Source organism: Papilio xuthus, unplaced genomic scaffold (genome assembly GCF_000836235.2).
Source record: "Papilio xuthus unplaced genomic scaffold, Pxut_1.1 DF828142.1, whole genome shotgun sequence".
Taxonomy (NCBI): domain Eukaryota; kingdom Metazoa; phylum Arthropoda; class Insecta; order Lepidoptera; family Papilionidae; genus Papilio; species Papilio xuthus.
The window spans coordinates 3,523,361-3,541,158 of NW_013530507.1; the positions used below are offsets into that span (position 1 = coordinate 3,523,361).

A 17,798-nucleotide genomic window follows, 5' to 3' on the forward strand; every position below is an offset into this window, starting at 1 on the left:
AAAAAACTCTTTAAGTATATTTGTAATTAGTGTTAGTGTCAATAAGAATCGTCTGAACCTAGTTTTCACTATAGATTATTTAGGTCATAGTAACAAGTGCCCTGTCTATGGCCATCTGTGGTTGAGTAGCGGCACTTCATCCTACTTAAGTTCCGGGAAGGCTCTTGGTATGCGACTTGAGAGAATTGATCCTAAGACTCCAGGTTTGGTGGCGGAATGTCCAATGATGACTTAACTAGTGCCTATACTTTAAAGTTAAAAGTATCGATATAAAAACATAAAAATACGTAGTTTATTTATGTGTATTATAACTTATTTGTGGTAATTTATAGCTAGATATTATAATTTACGGGAACTGATACTGAAAATTTAAACTGAATATCGACTCAACTTGTAACTTGTGCAATACGAGAGGCAATTTAGACTATTTTCAGAGTATTATGTTATTTAACCAACTTCCAAATGATATGTTAAATATCAGAATTATAGCAGCGAATCAGTAGTATTGGATTTAGATGCAATTGATGACACAATTTTCTTTTCAGAATTGAAAGTGAATTAATAACTAACTAGCATAACCTATTAGCCTAGTAAACAGTCTTATCGTTAACCTGGAACTTACATGAATATGTACAAAAACAGTTTGTGAGTCATGCGTCAAATAACACTTGACTAACAGCAATTAAGTATTGCTATCTGAGACGCATTGTATTAGAGATTACTTACGTGAACAAGGCCAGAGCAAACAAGGTAAGGGATGCGTCGAATAAGTAAAACGCTCCTGGAAAATTCTCTATGGTAGATACATAAATGTAACTTGAGGTAGGCATGTAGATAGACGGCGCGATCGCCTCCGTGACACCCATTAATGAACTTAATTTGGCTGAAAGAAAATTTTTATAAATTTAGTTTTGGAATATTCTTGTTTGTTATCTTGTATCAACTCGTTGTACAAGAATTGAGGTAAGTCTTCATAAATTTGAATGAAGTATTGATGAATATCTTACTTCTTTGTAATATTATCGCTGCGAAAGTTAAGATGGATGTTTGTTTGAAGGTATTCAGAACGGCTAAAGGGATTTCGCAGAAATTTGGCATAGATGTAGAACAAAGTCTGAAAGAACACATAGGCCACTACTTAAGTTTACTTGTAATACGAGGAAATGTTAGGTATGACAATTTACATTGACATTAAACATATTATATTACAGATATTATAATCAAATTGCTCAGTACTTTTGACGTACATTTAATCATTGTAGCTATCATATTTATATATAATATATTTCTAGATTTGAGACATGTTTTGCAGCTACATTACTCGATGTGGCCTTGGTTTGTATTTCATAGTGTACAAGTACATCGCGTTCGGTTCGTAATGCCGACACCATTTCGTTTTGTTGTCGGCGAACGGAGGCTTCGCTGATTAAAAATACAACGCCAGTAAGCATTCGATATAAAAATAATATTACAAGGACGTATTAAACATGTCTCTTGGTTAAACGCTGGCATTGTGATATTTACCCAATTATATTTTATTGAAAAGAACTTTATCAACATAGTTTCTTCATGTAATACGTATTACAATTTTAATGCCCTAATATGGACTTTGTTACTTACAATGAGATCATTGGCGGACAATGTCTACAGGGTTAAAAGTAGCTTCACAAAAAGTTTGGCAAGTGTTAAACATATAGGTAGACAATTTAGCTGCCTTCAAATCTACGCTAATCATTAGATTCTCAATTTCTTGTAACTAGCGCTACTTCCTCTATTTTTGTGTCTGAACTACCGATTTACTTGAGGTGACCGAGCGCAAATGGCGCTTAGCCTAAACATCGTTTAAGCGTAACTAAGCTATAGTGCTCCCTTAAGAACCTCGGTTCCGGCCGTTACTTCATTATTACCGGATTGGGAGGCCGTCTAGTTCCTCTAATTGAGTACAAATTATAAATATAAAATGCCTTACCGATTTCTTCAGTAGGTACACTTTTTGTTGCTATAGCTCTTACAGCTGTCAATCCAGTGTGACTAAATATGTTAAATATTGGTGCCGAGTAATACCATTGTCGGTTCGGAGCGAATGCGAACACAAAACAAGATGCTATTCTGCTCACTCCAGCCATAACTCCAATTATACTGTCCTGCACGTCCAATTTTTTGCTTAAAAATGCTATACAGAAGAATGTACCTGTAATAAAAATAAACAAATGAATATTTAAGTCAGTTTCCTAACTATATAAATACTACGAAGGAAGATAAATTTACTGCGTAAATGGGTAATCGAGACATTCAGATAATTATGAATAAAGAAAAATATTGGACTTAAAAAAAACACAATATCTACTGTGTAGTTAATAAAGTATATAATGTTTAAACATTGTATAAAGTCAGTGTTGCAATATATTTCATATGCGTCAAGATATCAGGAACCTTGACCTAGGTTATAAACAAAATGTAGTAGGCAAATGTATAGGCGGTTTTGCAGTTACTCTGCGTAGATTGTGAGAGGTCATATGTAAAGTAAACAACATTTTTAGATAACACTGCGCTCATCATTAAAACAATATAAATGCATCGAATAATGCGTAGTAAGTTTTCTGATGCTATTTAATTGGATAGAACAAAAACATTTGTCGTATAGTCAGTAATTAATATGAATTTCAATTTTTTAACTCATGTACAAAATCATATTGTTACCCCATGTCATTTTAAACTAGTTCTCGCCTATGATTCTGTAAGCGTAGAATTTAAAAACAATTTGTAGCCTATATGTTCTTCCAGATTATGTTCTACATCTGTGCACATCAAGATTTGTTAAGTCGTTCCAGAGATATCTTGTAACAAACATCCATCCAACTAAACTTTCATATTTATAATATTAGTAATATAATTATAGGGATGAAAATAAGGTTTTATTCTAATATTTTGGCAGAGAGAACTTCCTTCTTTCTACCAACAAATACTATACCGACAATTTTTTTGTTGTGGAATATTGCACAATTATTTTGATTACGTGCAACTTTTGTTTGTTGATGTTGTTTTGTTTTAATTGTTGTGATATTGGCTTTTATCTCGAGATGTTTACTAGTTTTGTTTTTAAATGTACATATTGTTAAGTTAACGGATTAGAGTTTGCACCTGTAATTGAGATAACAATTATTATCTCTGTGTCGATGTTGTTTTGTTGAATGAAATGTAATTTTAAACTATGGTCTTTGGCTTTTAGCTAGTCATTATTCCGATTTTTATTATATTACTAAAATTGCTTATAAGAAAATCTGTCCGATTGTATGCTTATGACACATAGGAAGAATATTAATCGAATATCAGTCAATAAACTCGTTTAGGCTCCAGGATTATAATGGAATACATATGTACATTTATTATATATAGATATATACGCGGGAAAAACAGAAACCCTTCCGAATCAGTCGGGTAATTAAATTAGGAAGATGAATTTATATTTCTATTTTTCATTACTCGGAAAAACGATCTAGATTTATCTGGTTTTAAAACTGGTTGGTTTCTGTTTTTTTCCGATATTTTTACACAGATTGAGAAGATTTTATTGATAGCCAAAAGCCCTTGCTTACTCGTTTCAGTTCTATCATACTAGGCTTTTTGGATTCACTTAAGGTTGGTTACTGTTACCAAAATATCTGTATAAAATACTAGCTATCGCCCGCGACTCCGTCCGTGCGGAATTAAAAACAAATTTAATAAGTAGCCTATGTGTTCTTCCAGACTATTCTCCACATCTGTGGCAAATTTCAGCAAGATCTATGCAGCCGTTCTGATGATACCTTCTAACAAATCGCCATGCATCCATCCATCTGTATATCCATCCATTTAAACATTCGCATTTATAATATTAATAAGATATTGTCGTCGGCAGTCGGCAAAATTTTAATTTACCATATTAGCTGATTTCATATGTTATTTTTATTGTGTTTTCGAATGGATTTTTTATTCTCACAGATCTTTAATTTATCTGCAACGAACATCTAAATCAAACCATGATTTAAAACTTACCTATCAGGCCAAGGACAGTGTTGACGGCACCATAAATACTAAACTCGACTTCATTGAAGTTGAATTTGCGTATCGCGTACAAATAACTGACTTGAGAATCACCTGAGGACAAAAAAAAAACAATGGAGATATGACGAATGAACAAGTTTCTTTGTTATCATATTGAGTATTGTCCTTAGTAAGGTTATTAACTTTTCTCAGTGGCAACTACAAATGACTTCAATTACATGAATCTACTAATAATAATAGCGATGTAAACAATGGATTCATTATTTGACAATTTACTAAGATGTAGAGTTAAGAATGACAATTCTAGAGGTATATTTATAACGCTTTTCAAATATCTTGGCGGCTCAAGGTCACGGCACGTTCCGCTGTGCCTTCTCCCTGCATCCCGCTATGACCCACCTAAAATTGTATTCTGCGCAACGACTCGCATGAAGTCAAGAGCCGCCAAGATATGCGAAAATATTTATACCTCGACTTTTTGCTTTAATAGTAATGTTAATTGCTTACTGAAACATACTAAACGTATTATTAAAGCGACATTACTAGCCATTATTTTTTTAATAAAAAAAATAAAGTACGAACTAAAATTGTAGTTATAGCAAAATTTCAAATAAATTTAATTGTAAATAAATATTTTATTTAATGAAGAATTTGAGTAATTTTGTGAAATTTTAATTATACAAACATAAAAACCCTAATATTAACATAAACAGGTTTACTCCGGAAACCCCAAGTTTACCTTGTTACATTTCAGTAGAAAGGCATATTCGTATATCCATATTGAGAGTATGGAATTCGTTTATGTTTTGATAAGAGACCCTACAAGTAGACACGGTACATTGGGTGCGGTTTACACACTCCGTAGTAATTAATAAGTAAACAAATGTTTAACTCGCACCCGCCACGACACTTATGTCCATAAAAACCAGTTCTTTGAATTTTACATTCCTACGGTTATCGAGAAAGACCTACTTTGTCTCTTAAATTTAATTCAGAATGTTTTTAGTTACTTTACATTTGATAATAGCCTGTATCAAGCAAAAATAAACGCACCTGTTTGTCAGATAAAGATTACAGATTCATTTTAACGTCATGTGCTAAACATTGAAATGAAAATAATTAAACTATTTAAAACAAAATCTAATTTAGCCACTTATTACTCCGAGCAATTTTTTTACAATAATAAGAGAGCAAACAACTACCCAAATCGCTTACATACTGAAGTGACCGTTGCCTATAGACATTTGCATTTTGAAAAGGTTTCATACAATGCATAACAAAAATAAATCACGTTAAATAAGACAAGTACAACACGATAGGTTATGTCATTAGACGCATAGTTATTCTGCATAGCTAACCCAATGCGTTTCTCAAGGCCGCGTGCGAAAGTAGTCACGCCGTGTAATTACGCAACCATGTTCACGACGTACGCATCCTACTAAGTTAACATAGACAAAGACGATGATCATATTTTTACTTCATTTCGATCCATCATTTAACCATAGACTAATTTACAAAAACTTCGCTAAAAAATCTAGTAAAAACTCTTTTTTCAAATTACATTGCAATATTGTCTACTTTCGCCATTAAATCGAAATTATCAGCGTGAAATTGTGTACAGTAACTAAATCAAAACTAAGAAAACATCTGATCTATGAAAAACTTAATATAAAAGCATACTAAAAGTAAGTTTATAATTTTACTAACTCGAATATAGAGATTAAGCAAGTTATTAAGACCTTTAAAATGTGTATATTTGAATACCGATTTATTGAAATTGGCTTAATTTACAGAGCAATCAATTTTTATAGCACCAATTATCGCTTTCGATGAGATTTTAGTCTCAATTAATTATTTCTTTAATTAACAATATTAAATATAATGCGCATAAAAATAACAACGCCAAAAAAATCTTGATCGGATCAAGTATATTAAAAAAACTAATTCCTTACATAAAGCTAAATTACTTAAAGACTAACACTTAAAACGGAAGAAACGACTAGTTTCGGGCCTGTTATGATTCTTTCTTCATTAGTACTGGGTTATTTCGCTGTTTTTAACTAAGAAACGGGCCATGACTGGTAAAGGATCTTACAAACACCCTGTTGAAAAGCTCGAAACTAGTCGGTTTCTCCTCCGGATTAAGTGAACATGTGTGCAGTCGTTTCTATTTAGTTTATATATGATGTTATGTGAATATAACATATTATATTGAAGCAATATTTGTTAGCAATTAGTATTATAACTTATCACTTTGTTTCTATATTTAGAGACTTGTGTATCTTGTGTTTGATTTTTAAATCAGTTCCAAATTTAGTTCAATAGAAAACCCTTTGAATATCATTAAATTATTAACATAAGAAATGTATATTAATTAATTTCTACCTCCTAAAACCCATTACTACCGACATCGTTAAAATAACAGTGATTATAAAATATCTTTTTTTATCTCCAAAGAACTTTACTTTCCAAACTATATTTGATAATTATCTAAACTATGTAATAAGATTTCTAAGGTAACAGAACTTCCAACACATTTAACAAATTGTTTATAGGCAAAATTTAAGTTAAAATTTAGACCTAGTGTCTTCCAGTTAGGATCACGTAAAATAAATCAATTTCAAGAGTAAATTAATAGTAAAAATTGTTAAACTTACCATATAGTGGTCCAACCATAAGAATATAAAGAATTATAACTGATATTATTTGCGTTCTCATACCGAAAGCCCGAGGTCGAAGTGCTACCAGCACAGTATCTGCTACAAGCATAAATACTTCTTTAAACATTTTCTTGAGCTTGTCTTTCTCATTTGCCTCACTTGTAATTGCACATTTGTCATCTGGAGGTAATATATCTTCGAGTCTGAACACACCGTATAAAAAAGAAAACGTATGGAGCACTAACAACAATGAAAACATACCATAATAACCCAACATTTTTAGCAGTATACCACTTAACGCAGTTCCTGTTGGTGTCCCTAAGCTTACACAAATCGTTACAACACCCAATCGAAATGTTCTTTCTTCTATTGTCGTTCTATCAGCCATGAAACTAAACATTCCCATGAATATAATTATGTAGCTGCCTGTAAACGCTGCGGGTAAAGCCTCGATCAGTGCAGTAGCCGTCAGGGACAACTCCTTGAAATAATACGTAGCAAGTAATAGTCCAATATTCGCAACGATCTCTCCTATAAAAGGAAACAGTATGAATATCTTTCTTTTCTTAGTTTTATCACTCCATGCTCCAATAAACAACACCATGACAGCTGGTATTGCAGTTTGTAGAGGGAACTTCCATGCCACAACTTTTGCTACTAAGGATTGGACATTATTTAATTCATTTTCCAGGCCAGTCGTATTTCGATCCCTGATCCGATCACATATATCGTCGCTGTATTGAAAATTAACTCTACATGACTTTTCTAAGTGCATATTTTGCACAGCCAGTGATGACAGAGCCGTGCATAACATAAATGTAAACAAACACGGCTCGACTGTTGTTTCTCGAATACAATACTTGATGTCCTTCAAGACGCGTTTCGATTTTTCTCTCCATGTCGTCTCATCTCGATCACCGGTTAAATGTATATTAGATTTAGTGAAATCGACGGAGCTGTTGATGTTTTCAGTGCTGGCACTCATATTATAACACCGCGATAAAAGTGAGAGTCAGTAAAAGCGATCGACACGGTATTATATTTGAAATACACACAGACTGAGAGCAATGGTTCGCGACCGCCGCCGGCGTTGGATCGTGACTGCTACGCGCTTAATCCGATGCTTTCCAAGTGTCGTTTCCAAAAACCAGGGATGTAAATATCAGGTTGTAAAATGCAGAGCGATAGTACAGCGTGCGTCGTCGGTGAACGCACGAGGCGCTCGCATCTCGTATACGATAACAGAGGTCTCACTCTAGTCAACACTTTTAATAAATGGGTAATTTTATCTGAGCACCTAGAGTTACACATAATCTGACGCTCTTTCCTGTCTACACAACCTCACTAAATGAATAAATAAATTAAACAACTGTACAAATTGCTTTCGTGACGAGTGCTATATAAATATCTTTTTATCACTAGGGTGAACGTTCTGTTTTTATTTTTCTGCAGGTTATAATTTAAGCGTTTAAGCAGTCCGCCAATCGACACGACCGCGTATGATTAAATGAGGTTATTGATCCGTATCCTATTCTATCATCTAACGGATAAAGATGCCAACTTAATGGTTGAAATTTCTAACAAATGTAACATACGCTCACCATGTCCTTCGAGTCTATAATTTTATTATACATCTTATTTTAATATACAATTCTATACAATATTTTCTAAATAAACCAAATAAAATAATTGAAACATTTTATGCTTTTTCAGTTTTTATATTTTAAGAGACAATAAAGGTAGATAACAATGTAATATTAGTATTAGTTATTCCAAGGTTCAAATTATAACAATGACACAAAATGTTTTAACGGAATTTTTAGGAAGTTTATTTATGATACTAACATGTATAAATGAGGAAGTTATGAAGAAATATAAGGTAAATTAACTTACAAGAATTTTAAACGATATTTGTTTAAGAAAATAACAATATATGATTTTAAGGATAAGTGAACCATAATTTTTATAAAACTAAAATAGCGCCTGTTTAATTTAATAGCAAAGTAATCGGTTAGATTAAGTAGGCGCTATTTGTTTCTTAACTCATTTTCATTCAGTAGTGATATAGTTCTGTAGATAAGCTTACGAATTACTCGTTTCCAAATTTGTATAATATTTTAAGAATATACTATTTTCATTACCATATTTTATCATTTTAGACAATTTGTGCTCTTGTGAGTCAGTATTTTGATAAATAACCAGTCTCAGTTAGACATAAGCTTACATTTCCATTTAATATGTTCAAATCTGTATTGCCAGCTAACTGACGCTCTGAGTCATTAAGTGATCATTGAAGGATTCCGCCAGTGTATTAGTTTGAGTATTCTGCACAGTGCATCATATAAGTTAAATCTTACCATTAGGTACGTACTCTCAAGGCGAAATTATTCTCTCAGAAAATACAAAGGACACTAAATAAAAGAAAAAGTCATTAAAAATATTTTGGAAAAACACCCTAACATGGGTATTAAACGGCTTGACTAGTTGAGTACAGTGCACTATAAAAAATCCAAAATGGCCGCTGTCATTTTTGTGGAATTTATACATAAAGCTTTATGTTTCAAAATATCTGAAGTATGAGAGACGTGTTATAGTAAAATATGAGATGAAATAATAATATACATTTGATTTTCCAGTATTTTATTAATAATGAAAACATCAACATGAATAAAAAAGCAAAAAAAGTAAGAAAGTAATTAATAAGTTGTTACTAGCTGTTACGATTAATTAACAATTTAGTAATAAGGTTAATACGGAAAATTGTTAGTTTTTTTTAAGTTTAATTTGACACACTAAAAAGTTATTGACTACACACATTTAATGTAAAATTAAAAATACTATATTGAAATTTAAAAAAGAATTTCTTGTTTCGAATTGTGAATACTGAGTAGTCCTACAAGGTTCATGATTCATTTCCAATGCTACTTGGCTCAAGGAAAACGAAATGACGGAAGTGAGTCGAAATAAACTTTAATAACTTTAGATGGGATTTCGCCTTATCCTCTTACAGATCCTTGATAAATCTAATTCATAATTATATCCGCATCGACCAGACTTCCTTATATATTAATTTAGAACCAAAGATTACATTTTTTATATATATTACAAGGTGGCAAACGAGCGAGCGGCCACCTGAAATCGCTGAAATAGCGAAGTGACCGTTGCCCATAGACATACGCAATGCATATGCGTTGCCTACCTTTAATCGACGGAGGAGAGGATGCACAGAAAGAAAATATGCATCCTCTCATCCGGAAAGTCCACTTCCACTTCCCATCCTTTCCTTATAAGAAAAAGGGTGGGAAAGGAAAGAGGACTAATTTTGGCCTCCGGGACGGACACTCATCAGACCATTGTATTGCGTAAGTCTCTTAGCGACTTAAATCGCCGGGTTTCGAATATTGTCTTGTGTACGAAGGGCCTTAATAAAACTAAAGTACGGTAGCAGCATTTTCATGAGCATGCATTTCCTTTGCCTCTGGATCCGTCACCTGATCACGCGCCTGTCGCCTTTGTATATTGTATAGAGCTCTGTAAAAGAAACATTTAATTACAGCAATAATTACCCAATTGGACAATGCATTAGATGATCAAATTATTAATTTTCACCTCTTTTATTTTGCGCGAGATAGAAATATCTCTAACAAAATAAACGCGCGTTGCTATGTAGTCACATGAACTCTACGGGTGAGTAGCGTTTGTATTAATTAACTTAAGTTACTTAGCAAGCAATATAATTGGAGGCTTTAAAATAAATAGTTATGAATAGATTTATTTATCAATATCAACACATTTTTTGAGAAACATAACGAAACCTAAACGCCTGTACAAAAATACGATCTCTATTGCCGATACAAACGGACTGTTTATATGTACTTTTAATTTTTATATTTAGAATGGTTTATTTTATTCTTCCTTTTATAATACAAAAATGAATCAGTTGTAAATAAATCTTCCAATAGTGTGCGTTAATCCTTGTCTTTGGGTTATAAAACGGAGGACCGTTTTATAATCTTTTCTTTTTCAGTTTTAATATTTATTATTTTATTTTCCAAATGTTACATAAATTCAACCGCTCGTTTCCTTCCTCTTATAACTTTACTTTTCGTCGTCTTTAATCTCTACTATTCTCTTTGAATAAAACGAATTAATAATATGTTTGTATGCAGGTTATGGAAACCCACAGAAAGTGTAATAACTTACAAGAATATGACGAATGCTGGTACTGTCATAATGCCACCTAGCATGTAAAATGTCCCGGAGAACGTATCAAGAGTAGAACTGTACACTTTGCTGTACAGAGGAGAGTAAATCACAGGAATTATTGCCTCGACGAAGCCGATCAAAGAACACATCTTGCCTGGAAAAGAATTATTTTTTACTTGTAGGTGTACTCAGCTTTCACATTACCTCTAACGCTTCCTACGCTTTTTCTTAAAAGGAAAGTATGGGGAGTGGAAGTGGACTTTCCGGATGAAATGCAAGCATGAAGGGAAAATATTTTCTTTCTGTGCATGTGCTCTGTCGATTAAAGGCAACGCATATGCAATTGCGTATGTCTATGGGCAACGGTCGCTTCGCTATTTTGGCGATTTCGGCTTTTCATATAAAAAAACGAACATTATTGTCTTTGAAATCTACACTTTCCTAAAGTGAATTAGCTGCACCACAGGTCATGAACTAGCAGTTGGAAAGTGTACACTAAGGATCTCTTTTAGTTAACAATTAATGACCCTGAGTGTGGCAATAATATTGTGCAGAATTATAGACTATACCGGCTCCCTAAATTTATAATATGTTCATTTTTAAAAGTGAGATATGTTGCTGATTTGACTATTAAATTGCCACGTTATTTCAAATGTTATAAAAATTTCATAATTACAAATCCGGTTTTTTATATTTTTGTGAGTGATATCATCTTGTAGTTATTAAAGCATCACATAATCATGAGGAATGACGTTGCTCTAGACATAGGAAAATATATATAATAAATAAAAACGTGATTCGTACATAATACATATACAGAGTCATTCCATCAAATGCTGTATATCTTACATCTTTAAATGAGCAATTCTTGTATATATATATTATATATAATTGGAATCTCGGAATCGGCTCCAACGATTTTCATAAAATTTAGTATATAGGGGGTTTCGGGGGCGATAAATCGATCTAGCTAGGAATCATTTTTAGAAAATGTTATTTTATTCGTGTTTTATCGATAATCAACTTAAACATAAACTTAACTGTTTCTATCGGTAAGATCGAAAAATATTATTCATATTTCATCATTTTATTAGTAATTACTACTTAAATATAATTTCCAAATAACACAATTAAAAAAAAATACCGAGCAAAGCTCGGTCATCCAGATTTTTGTAATTTATAGAAGTAAAACCTGTCGCCCGCGACTCCATCCGCTCCGGATTGAAAAGTATATAGTATCCGATTCTCATACCTACTGAATATGCATATAAAATTTCAAAAAAATCGGTCAATCTGGAATAGTATGGTAACTAACATTGTGACACGACAATTTTATATATAAGATTTACATATGGATTATGAAATGTCATCAGCTTATCTTACTTCTCATTAATATTATAAATGTGTATGTTTAAATGGATGGATGTTTGTTTGAATGTATCTCCAGAACGACTGCATGGACCTATAGATATAGAAACATAGCCTTGAAGAACATATAAGCTACTCATAAAGTTTATTTTTAAATTCCGAGCAAAAGAAGTCGTGGGGGACACCTAATATGCTGTAACATTGATATGCCCTAATTCTTGTTTTGTAGCTCTGTTATAATCTCAACAACCCGGTAGAATATTCACTGACTAATAACATGAAAAACAACTGTCGGAAGCTAGGCAATGTTTAAACTTTAGTAACTATACATACCGACTTTATCTTGATCAACAACTTTAGTTCCTAAAGATCGTATAGCTGTTGTTCCTGAGTTGCCGAAAAAATCGAAAACCGGACCGCTGTAGAACCAGGCTTTTGTTGGTGCCAGAGAGTATACGAAACTTGAAGCAACTTTGCATATCGTTGCTATTAAACCGATTAGAGCGTCGTGCATTTTCAGATATTTACTGAAAACGGTCACCGCTATTGCAGTTCCTGTAATATTCGTAATACAAATAAATTATTACTTATTCCTAAATAAATAACAAGAATAGAGTTTACTACATACATGAAGGATAATCTGATATGGTTTTTTATACGACCGAATCGTTAGGAAACCATCAAAACTTTTAAATAATAATTTATGTTTATTACAACTTGATAGTCAACTGTTTTATCTATTTATTTATTTGTCTTTCTATTATGGTCTGAAAAACCGTTTAATCTCTTTTCTTATTGTATAATCATCGTCATCAGCTCTCTATAATAGCGACCAGTAAGTACATTTAAACTCTGTGGGTTTTTAAAACTGCTGTCTAATCGATATTATATTTGTAAAGTTTTTGTATAAAAAAAATTGTAACTCACCTGCTAAACCCATAAGGATAGAATACGTCATAAACAAGCTAAATTCGACCACAGTCATCTTATACTTCGTTAAAGTATAGAGAAATATTACTCCCGACTCTCCTGTAAAATAAATGTAATTATTATCATGGATTTAAATGAAAACTCTTTTTATATTTGTATAACACATAAATATTTCTTACCATAAACTGGTCCTATAAGTACAATATGAGCACAAATTACAAGCACTATTTGTATCAGCTGGATTCTGACTGTTGTGAAAAGTAGTGAAATTGTATCCCATACATGCTTTGGATGGAAAAACTGGATTACTTTTTCTTTGAATGTTCCTTCCATATCCACTCTTTTAACATCATGCACTCTAAAATAAGTCTGAAGGAACGCTAACACATATAATACTGTCCCAATACCAAATATACCATAGTAACCTACTGCTTCAGTTAATACTCCGGATATAGAAGACCCTAACGGTATACCCAGGGTCACTATAACAGCTACAACACCAATTCTAAACGTCCGAGATTCAACAGTTGTTACATCTGCTATATAACTATAAGATCCCATTAACGCAATCGATAGTCCCCCAGAGAAAGCAGACGGAAGAGCTTCTATTAGTGCAGTTGCCCACAATGGCCATTCTATAAAGAAATACGCAGCAAATAGTAATCCTATAGCAGATATCAGTTCTCCTATAATGGGACAAAGCATGAGAGCTTTCCTGTTTCCAGTTTTATCGCTCCATGCTCCAACAAACAAAATAGCTATAGCAGGGATTCCGCTTTGCAAGGGTTGCTTCCACGCTGTCATATCTGCTACCATTTTTTGTGCACCAATTAGAGCTGCGTTAGTAATATTATCAGAAGCTTCACCACTTAATGCTAAAGAGCATATTTCCTCTGTATAGTTCAAATCTGATCGGCATGCTTTCTCCATGTTAAGTTTTTGGACTGCTAACGATGATATCACGTTTGGCATAATATAACATAGTAAGAATGGTTCCACCGTAAAAAACTTTAAAATATTTTTCACTCTGTCCAACCATGATACTTGTTCTTTGCTTTCTTCTTTTCTATCAACATCTTCCTTGTTGTTGGTATATGCATTATCTTTGTTAACATTTTCTGTTAATTCCAATTCACTTATAGTTTTATTTTGCATTTTGTTAATAATGACATCAACATGTTATATTTTCTTAACACAAAACTGTAGTGTCTGTTTGTAAACACGAGACGCAACTGGCCAATCGAAAACTTGTATTTTCATCATATCGTTATTAAGTTTAGTAGCTATGGCCAAACAGGTTAACGTTCTATGTATCCTTCAAGGTGACCACAAATACAAAGTTCAAGTGCAACTTTTTGATTCAACTATTACGAAAGTGATACATCGATAAAATTGAATACACACATTAAATTGAACTAAGCTTAAAATCCAATAAAAGCTTTATTGCATTGAAAGCTTGGACAATTTTTGTTACTTCGTACTACTGTGCAAAGTAAGACTAAATCACTAATAGTCAGTCTCAAACCGGCTTTAAGTTTTAAAATCCCTTTAAATTCAAGGGACAATTTGGTACACATCCGAAAGCGGCGAGAGGACCATGTCCCAACTACTCGTTCCACACGTCCAATTTACTTGTTAATTTTTTTTATATGCTATTTTACCATACATTTTTGTTTCCCTCAGTATCAAATTAAGGACCATTGTTACGTCTTTGGTTAGATTAGTCCTTACGAACTACACTTTTATAAAATATTATAATTATCTTTTTTACATTGAAAAAAAAATCGAAACGTAAATTTTTGCCATGAAAAACTAAAAAAGGAATTTGCCAAAGTTTGGGGGGCTTCTGTAGAAAAGAATATATGCAAAGCTATTATTTTCACAAAGTTGGTACCTGCTTTTAGGATAAATTAGTAATTTAGTAATCAAGTTTGGTATAAAAATATGAAACCGGTTATGCAATACATCTTGGTATGCCGCTGAACGAAGAATTAGTCGTAGAACTTTGCAATAAGCTCGATGTAGATAAAAATATCAATATTTTTTTTGTTTTAAGCAATTGCAAATTTAAATTGATAGTATAAGCATACTGACTGATCATTTAAATCGCATGAACAAACCTATTATTTGTTACTTAGTCGAAATAAGATTATTTATAGTGATTGTTAAGGTAATTTATTATATCTTTTAAATTTTATTGCAATGTAAAAAAAATCTGTGACGCCTTAGAGAATTATGCAAGCAATTCTTTCGAATTTGTAGACTAGAATAGTTGCTTGTAGTATTTACAAAGGCGTTTGAAGGAGTTTAGCATTTACTACATGATTTTCACTCGTATACTTTGTATATTCATTTTTTAGGATAACTCAGTTTCTGAACAAAATCATAATATATTAAAGTCATTCCCCTGTACTTGCTCCTCTAAAATGTATAAACACAAAAAGGATCTCAAGAGATTTAGGTGCCCATTCTAAATCAAGAAAGTTGTTGAAAATATGTATTTTAACAAATGTCACGGCGATGAAAACTCGATATAAAACAGTTATATATTTACCAGATAATTAATGTGTAAATAGTCATTGCAATGGACATTGTACGTATGTTCAACATTGTAATATTTGTGTTTAATTAATCGACGTGTTAAATTGACTATATAATGTTCAATGTATATATAATAACTAATTACATAGCCTGTACTAATCGAAACTATTGTGTTTACGTACTTCTATTGTAGTACGTTGTTAACAATATATACGAATTAAGAACGCACATTATATAAATTATTATTATTTCAAATAATTTAATCTAATAACTCTTTTATGCCTACGTCGATTAGTGGTTATTAATATGTAATTTACTAAAGGTATAAAGAGCTACAGTAGAGCTAGTAAGCGCTATTATAAATGCGAATTTTTAGATGTATGTATGTTTGAAGGTATCTACAGAACGGCTTAATGGTCTCGATGAAATTTGGCATACATATAGAACATAGTTTGGAAGGAACACATTGGCTAATAATTATGTTATCTTAATTCCGCGCAGACGGGGTTGCGAGCGACAACTAGTATCTATATACAATCGAAGTGGGGTAAGCGAGAGTCATTGTTCAATCCTGATGGCCGAACTCTATAAGCGAGAAAGTCGGGATAGAGAGAAACCTCAATTAGCAAGAAAAATGTGCAAGTCAGATTCGACTGTATATGCGACTGTAAACAACTGCACTGTTTCTTTAATAAAAAAATAAAAATTTCTTTGTTTTTAAATTGTAGTCGAATGTCGAGAAATGGGCGACCATATCTTAAGCCCCTTCGTACACAAGACAAAGTAAATCCAGAAATACTGGTATTTCAACTTACATTTAAAGTGGAAAATTTTATGATGCTTACCAATATAATATGTATTTATGGCTGTATAACAATAATTATTAATATAAAAGTTTAGATGGAATGGATGGATAAGTGGATATTAGTTAGAAGGTATCTCCAGAATGGTTACACAAAAGTAGAACATAGCCCTTGATGAACACATGGCTACTTAGAAGCATTTTTTTTTTATTTATTATTTCAGCGCAGACGAAGTCGTGGGAAAAAGCTAGTTGTATATAAGGCTGAAGCCACACTTTATCGTTTTGTTAGAACCTTACGTCTAGCAACCGTGATTATTGATGTAAAACCTGTATAAAGATAAATTTTCCAAATAGAATTAAATTGGTGAAAATGTGAATTTTCCAAGGTTTTTCAGCAATGAAAAGTCACGACAACATTATTGTATTTAATTCGGAGAAAAACAATTTACTGAGATATTTATGAATTTGAATATACTACGAGAATTAGATAAAAAAACCTTGATGCACAAAATTACTTTTTAATATGAGCCCATTCAATATATATTGTCAATGGGCTACAATTTAGTTTGTTGCACAATTTTTATCTTGACCGACATTTTGGGAAAAAATTAGAACGCATAATGTTATGTACGTGAGGTATTAGGAGTTGATTAAATTTTCAAGTATGTACAAAAATTGCAACATAACTGTACGCAAATATTTAACTTTGGTAAACGAGCAGGCGGCTACTTAATTCGCCAAAATGGCGAAGCAACCGCTAATGATAGACGTCCGTAATTGCAGATGCGGTGCTTACCTTTAATGGAAATAATGCTTATAATTTATATATCTTTAATTCTAATATTATTAATATGAGGGTGGAGTTAAGCTTATTCAAAAATAACCTCTTCATTTTGTTGAACCTTGCGTTGTAGTACCAAAATCGAAATAATGAAATTGTAAATAAAGTTTTTATTAAAGTTGATAAAATATCTCTGTAACGTTTTGACAAGTCTCAAGTTGGCGGAAAAACATTGGCTTTATTTATGTAAATAGAAGATATAAATAATAGAACTTGTATTATATTTTATCTTACTTCTTACTAATATTATAAATGCGAATGTTTAGACGGATAGACGGATGTTTGTTTGAAGGTATCTCCAGAACAGCTGAAAAGACCTCGATGAAATTTAGTACAAATATAGAACATATTATCTGGAAGAACACATAACCTTCCCATTAAGTATTTTTTTTAATATCTTTTT

The 17,798-nt window shown here is 32.3% G+C and overlaps 2 protein-coding genes across 2 annotated transcripts in view; both read right to left on the bottom strand.

Annotated features, from left to right (window-relative positions):
* LOC106114346 (proton-coupled folate transporter-like) overlaps window positions 1-7,746 on the bottom strand; it is an 8,572-nt gene extending 826 nt beyond the window's left edge. Inside the window, 4 exon segments of the mRNA NM_001311955.1 lie at window positions 727-883; window positions 1,970-2,191; window positions 4,036-4,137; window positions 6,702-7,746. Coding sequence (NP_001298884.1) covers window positions 727-883; window positions 1,970-2,191; window positions 4,036-4,137; window positions 6,702-7,689 — 1,469 coding nt within the window. The 5' untranslated portion in view covers window positions 7,690-7,746.
* Window positions 7,747-9,963: 2,217 nt separating this feature from the next.
* On the bottom strand, window positions 9,964-14,464 carry LOC106114347 (proton-coupled folate transporter). The gene is made up of 5 exons (XM_013307513.1): window positions 13,388-14,464; window positions 13,206-13,307; window positions 12,612-12,833; window positions 10,908-11,064; window positions 9,964-10,235 (listed from the first exon to the last, which is right to left on the bottom strand). Exons 1-5 carry the CDS (start codon window positions 14,361-14,363, stop codon window positions 10,136-10,138), a joined length of 1,557 nt encoding a protein of 518 aa, XP_013162967.1. The 5' UTR covers window positions 14,364-14,464; the 3' UTR covers window positions 9,964-10,135.
* Between the last annotated feature and the right edge of the window lie 3,334 nt (window positions 14,465-17,798).

Coding starts and splice junctions, on each gene's coding strand:
- LOC106114347 (XM_013307513.1), bottom strand. CDS start 14,363: ATGCAAAATAAAACTATAAGTGAATTGGAATTAACAGAAAATGTTAAC. Junction 12,834..13,205: donor TATCCTTATGGGTTTAGCAG/GTGAGTTACAAT, acceptor CGAATATTACAG/GAACTGCAATAGCGGTGACC. Junction 10,236..10,907: donor CCAGCATTCGTCATATTCTT/GTAAGTTATTAC, acceptor TTTCTTTTACAG/AGCTCTATACAATATACAAA.